General features: G+C 36.7%; 1 protein-coding gene across 12 annotated transcripts in view; it reads right to left on the bottom strand.

The window, feature by feature from the left end:
- Positions 1-395: 395 nt before the first annotated feature.
- The window catches only part of hnrnpa2b1 (heterogeneous nuclear ribonucleoprotein A2/B1), a 29,502-nt gene continuing 23,784 nt past the window's right edge, over positions 396-6,113 (bottom strand). For 8 of the 12 annotated variants that reach the window (XR_004416513.1, XM_033047779.1, XM_033047780.1 and 5 more), the window contains one exon: positions 5,478-5,957. Coding sequence is in view for 1 of the 12 variants with exons in the window: in XM_033047780.1 (XP_032903671.1) it covers positions 5,944-5,957 (14 nt within the window). In the remaining 11 variants the exon portion in view is untranslated. Of the gene's footprint in view, positions 3,147-4,604; positions 4,808-5,477; positions 5,958-6,113 lie in introns of those variants that run through there. The other 4 variants (XR_004416472.1, XR_004416514.1, XR_004416479.1 and 1 more) reach the window with 2 other exon arrangements.

Genomic DNA, 6,113 nt, shown 5'->3' with positions numbered 1-6,113 from the left:
AAAATTAAAATTATGTGAATGGGTGATCGATGGTCAGCATGGATTCGGTGGGCCGAAGGGCCTGTTTCCACGCTGTATCTTTCAATCAAGCAATCAAGTTGTGGAGGGAAATTGACAGACGATGTTTTGGGTCAGGACCCTTGATCACTCTAGTCTTGCGGATGGGTCTAAAACCTGTCTGTCTATTTCTCTCCACAGATGTTGCCTGACCTACTGACTCCCTCCAGCAGTTTATTTCTAGTCTTCAAAAATGATGTGCTTCCCTGAAGGCTGCTCAGAAGAGTTGGAAACTGCACTAGACTGACTTTGCTCCCACAGAGAATTCTACAAGCCTAGTTTAAGGGCTTATATCTGTGTGTAAACCAGCTGAAAACGATTTCACATTGGAGATTGTCCAATTTTACATTCTTTTTAATGACAATCTGATTTGGCATTAGTTCTAAACACGTTTAGTACACTAAATATGAATGGAATTTCTCTGCAACAGAAGTTCCACAATGATGCTGCACATGCAGCAATTCCAAGATTTACTGAGTGACATGCATCAGACCTGTTACTATACTGTTGCTGGAATTCACATACAATTCAATGACAGGGGCCCATTTTGTTTACATTCCTCAGCATATACTGGGATTATCATTTACTTGAAAGTATGTCATGCCAGACCTAGGTAAAAAAAAATATCAAGATTATAACAGTTATAATCAAGTGGGTCAAACATTTAGAATAAGAAATGAGATGTTAAAAAGGACAATTTGAGTAAAATTGTTTAAAGATAGTGGAAATGTTAGTTTTATATTACATGCAACTCCCATTAAAAAATGGTCAATAGTTCCAACTCTCAGATTTTTTTTAATTTCCGGTTAAGATCACTAGTTGCTGTGGTGCAGTCTTAGATTTATTGAATTAAGACCGGAAAATTACTAGTTAATGGGATGCACAAGTACACTATATCTTATAGCATAGGTAAAGATTTCAGCATAATAGCAACAATATTGACATTGTAGATGCCATCTATTGTGAAATGCAATCCTATGTTAGCAGCACAATAAATGGATTTGTTCAGGAGTCTTCAAAATCCCACAGGCATAAAATATTTTCTGCTCACAAGGTTCAATCCTCTCCTGTTCTCCCTTGAATTCCCATTTGGAATACCTTTGCTCACAATCATGGTCACCTCTCACTTCCAACATCACGTGGCCTTACTCTTGACATCCAAATCTCCTTGGCAATTATTGTTATTCTATACTAGCCCAAATCTTCCCCTCGGCCCAGGAATATTAAAAGCACTCTTCCAAACTACTAAAGGAAATCAGGACACAAGGTTGTAACTAATCGATATGACGCAAGCCTATTGCACTGCCAGTTTCAAACATGTTGATGACACACAGTATCAGAGCAGTGGCCATTTGGCCCATTTCCATGCTAAACAAAGGTTTACTAATTCTCAGCTGTTAAGTCATAACATCCAATGTTGTGCAGCTAGTACAAATACCTGGCATTTTTAAGTATTAATAGTTCTTCCTCCACCACCTTAAGTTACAAGGTCTTGACCTCCTCGGGTGAAGTATTCTTTGATTCTCCTCTAATTGTTCTATTAATGCTCCATCATTACCCAACTTTTATAATTCTATACATGCTAATTAGATTCGTTTTCAGTTTTCTTTGCTCCAAAAGAAACACTTCAAATATACCCAGCTTCTCCTCAAAACTACGCTTGTGGTTCTCCAGCCCTGGCAATATCCTTGCAGATCTACTTTGCAACCAGCACCATAAAAGCTTTGTGATAAAAACCGAATACAAGACACCCTTGCAAAGTACACATAACTTTCTGTTTCTTGTGGCACCACTGCATTGGTATTATATACTTTGACCAATGAAGCCATGTATAATTTAAACATTGCAGTCTATTACTTAAAAAAACCCCCGATATTGTTGATTTGAATTTTACGTTTTACACAAGTGAAGTAAGCTAATTTGACCCATTGCCATATATTCTAATCATATACCAACCAAGTAGACATTTCTGGCTCTCACAGATCCATTCCTTTGTTCTTCTAATTGGCAGAGTAAGATGGCCTTAAAACCCAGATTTTTTTTAATGCACGAATGCCCTGTTAACATCAACTCTTAATGGTTCATCCAGAACTTATGCAACAATCTCACCAGTACTGGAAGCACAATCATCCGTCCATGGCTTTTATTCACCATTAACCTTTCCACATTTGCTCCAAATACTACTATGCCATTTACCAGCTGTAGAGGACAGAACTAAACATGGATATGAACACAAAGGTTTCAGTTTTCCAATTTCAAAAAAATCAAACATGTTCGGTCACAAAATTAGCATCTACATCTTAAGTTTTTTGGCTGCATCCGATGTCTTTGGAACAATGGTCAGAGTATCTTTCAGACAATGAAGTACTAATTAATTTCATCAGACAGAAATGAGAAACGTAACAAACAGCTCTCAAATTGGCTGGCAGTGAAGTGGGGGGGGGGGGGGGGGTGAACTACACTTGAGTACCAGTTATTTATAATCTGAGTGCTTGAGTACCAGTTATTTATAATCTACCAACAATTTAGCAATGTTTAAACTTATTTCCAAGTTTGTGGATGAATACAAAATTAGATGGAACTGAGAATTGGGAGGATGCCTTCAAGGAGAATATAGACAGTCTGGTTTGGCAAAAACTACCATTACCAAGATAAGTAGGGCAGCTCCTTTTGAGCACATAGTAGAAAAGTAGGTAATATAAAATATAAATAGACTGGGTAATACTGATGTTCAAAGGGTCCAATGTATTCCTGTAAACTCACTTAAAGCCAACATGCAGATGTTAAAGCAATCAGAAAAGCTGATGGCTTTTTATCACAGCAGCATTTCAAAACATGGAGTAAAGATGTTTTACTGCAATCATACACGACCTTTGTGAGATTGTACTTGACATACTGTGCACAATTTTGGACTATGGTTTAAAAATTCATACTAGTTCCAAGGATGGCAGGCCTGCCGTATGAGAAACTAAGCAGATTAGACAGGTCAAAACCATATTTAAAGCCTGTCACTGAATGCAAAGCAATTAATTCACACAACTCAGCTTCCTTGCCAAAAATGTTCATGATCCACTGTTCCGTATCGGATCCTGCAAAGGTAGAAAGAAAAGAAACAATCCAAATGTAAGTTCCATATCCACAGAAATAATGCTGAAAATAAACAAATCAAAAACGAATGAATTAAAATAACTCCTCTTCAAATGAGTCACATAAGATTCAACTAGCATCACTCATGGGATTTCTGATTAAAAATTATCCTGAGACTAGATTTGTTCCCAAATGAACACCCCAATTGGCACATGCTGTTTGAGTAACCAGTACGGCTCAGTAAAACTATTGCACCACTACTGAACAAAAGCCAATAAAGAGGTCTATTCAGCCATTGCAACCCAACCCATTTTTGGCCAAATTTTCAAATCCAATCCTATTTTTTCTTCAAAGTATCACATTTTAATCTCAAAAAACTAAATTCCTGAAACTTTCTTAGGCAGTATTAAATTTAATTGCAGAAGTTTTAAGTTATTTTTCTGTGGTTAAAAAATATATAATTAGACAGCATGGAAACAGTCCCTTTGACTATACTAATCCCATTTTCCAGTATTCAGCTTGAAGCATTCTCTATGGCATGGCACTTCACGTGTCCATCTAAATACTAAACTGTTGACAGTATCTGCATCCACCAACTAGCCTCATGTGTTCCAGATTTCAACCACCGTAGAGGCAAATGATCAAGCTTCCTCTTTTCCCCATATTTTTCTGGAAATATCAAAACTAGGCCAACTAACAAAGATACAGAAACAACTCTTCAAATTTCAGCCTACTAGGGAGTGCTTGATGATCATTCACAGGAGAATAAAATGAGCAACATGAAACCGATAAATCTATCCACTCCCAGTAGCCGTAAAACATTTTACAGCTGGATACCATCAAATAAATCCAAGTTGCTATTCCTGAAAATATCCAATGTTGCGAATGAACCAAATATCTAAAAATGTTTATCAACTTGGGTTCCGTGTCGGTCAAAGCAGACAATAAGCAGAACCTGTGTTACAGAACATTTCTTTTCAAGTAAATAAACTTTCGATACCACTCATTAAATATATTCTGTTGCAAGATTAAGGATTTCTCACAAGGGGAAGTAATTTGTCTGCTCAGGTTGTCCATCATTTCAAAAAAATCATGCATGCCACATCATTTATTTCTGGCAAAATAAAATATCCAGTTAACCTGGCATTCTGGCAAAATTTGATATAATGTTGCACAAAATTTTTTTCCAGTATAACCATTTGATGCTCACAGGGAACACAAAACCAAAGAATAGTGATGACAAGCTAGCAAAATGTCCCATCCTCAAACATTATCCTTGAATTTTATTTTAATAAATAACAAAAGATTAAAAGCTAATCCTAACATTATTAAATGTACTTCACCAAATGCCAACAAATTCAGATACATCATGGGACAAAATTTATCGGAACATTCACCAGGTGTGAAGCACAGGTATTTTAAAATCAATATTAACATACTATTCAGTTCCATATACTTACCTACTTCAGCAGAGAACAAAACTCATCATGTGGCTTATAGCCAAGATCACTGCCCTCACCACTGTGATTTCAGTTTCAGTGCAGATCAGACCAGTTGACATAAGTCAGATGCTGGCTGAGGATGTTTCTGATCACATGTGGAATCAAGTCTGGCAGCTCTAAGGTCCAGTGGACAATCAACACCCATTTTGAGATACTAAAACCTTAAATGGCACAGAAAAGGTTATTAGTCGGGCATAAAGCAACCATTCGTTTTGTGCATGATCTTGCACAGAGAATATGGTGTAAAGAAATTCCCACATTGTACTATATTTCCTAGCAAATTCAAAATAGTTAACTGCTAGTTTGCTATGAGCTAAGTATTGACCTCATCACTTCTGTAAAATAAGACAATTAAATAATATCTTACCTACACGGTGAAGTTTAACTGATGCTTAGCTCTATTCTGCTCTATAAGACATCTGTTTTCGTTGGCCTTGTCTTTAAATTTATTGTAGTTATAGCTTTTGATCCGTGAATATCGCTCAGTTATAAGAGTGCTGGCTGAAAATAGGCTTCTTTGTCCAGACTTCTTGTGCTAGACCTGTATTCTTGGAAGTGTAAACCACTTGCTGTTTAACGTCGGATCTTGCCTTTGCTGGCCGATGAAGTGACTGCTGTATCTATACGATCTAAGGATCTCTCCATTTCGCAGAAACCATTCTCAGTTCTAGCAGTTTAAAAAGAATTCTGAGGAATTGACGATTCATCTCTGCACCTTTTGCCTGCTTAGCAGTCCTTGTATTTCTCTGGCTGTGTCAAGAGCTTAATATTTACCCACCCAGAATATATCTACCTAAGAAAACAATTACACACCCCTTTTCTTTTTTTGGGGGGGATTTTATTAAAGTTATTGTGGACATACAACATTTTCCAAACTCTACACACTGCAGATATTTAACATAGAAAGGCTGAATATTATAACTCCATGATCCTGGTTCATAGCTCTCAAAATTCTCAGTGCATCTAAGAATATTTAAATGTCAAAAATCCCCTCAAACTCATAACAATCCCACATTAGAACTTGTGTAGAACACTACAAAGACACTACAGCAAAGAAAAATTTAAAAAGCTAGAAATCTGTCTCCAAGGCATCTTTACAGTCCTTTCTCCACATCAAGAGTCCGCTCAATTAAACAATCCCAAGCATTGACAAAATGGTTTTCTCTGCCTGTGCTCTGGAGTCTTCCGTCATCTCACTGCCTTTTTATGTTCCGCTGAGATAAATTTTTCCTTAAAATTTTGCTGAGAGAATAACCTGCAGCTGTCCTGTAAACTCTGGGCTCACATCCTCCCCTATTTATATAGTGATGCCTGTTACAATAAAATAGAGGTAAACAGTAAGCAACAGTTAATCATAAAAATCCAAGGTTACTCTATATATAATATTGAAACGGTACAAAACCCTTCAAGTGTTATGCCAAATGTTATGTTTCCATAAAAGTTAATTTAAACAATTTGTTGCTACAT

The sequence above is a fragment of the Amblyraja radiata genome, chromosome 2, assembly GCF_010909765.2.
Source record: "Amblyraja radiata isolate CabotCenter1 chromosome 2, sAmbRad1.1.pri, whole genome shotgun sequence".
Taxonomy (NCBI): Eukaryota; Metazoa; Chordata; class Chondrichthyes; order Rajiformes; family Rajidae; genus Amblyraja; species Amblyraja radiata.
This window is presented reverse-complemented; position numbering and strand designations above follow the sequence as displayed.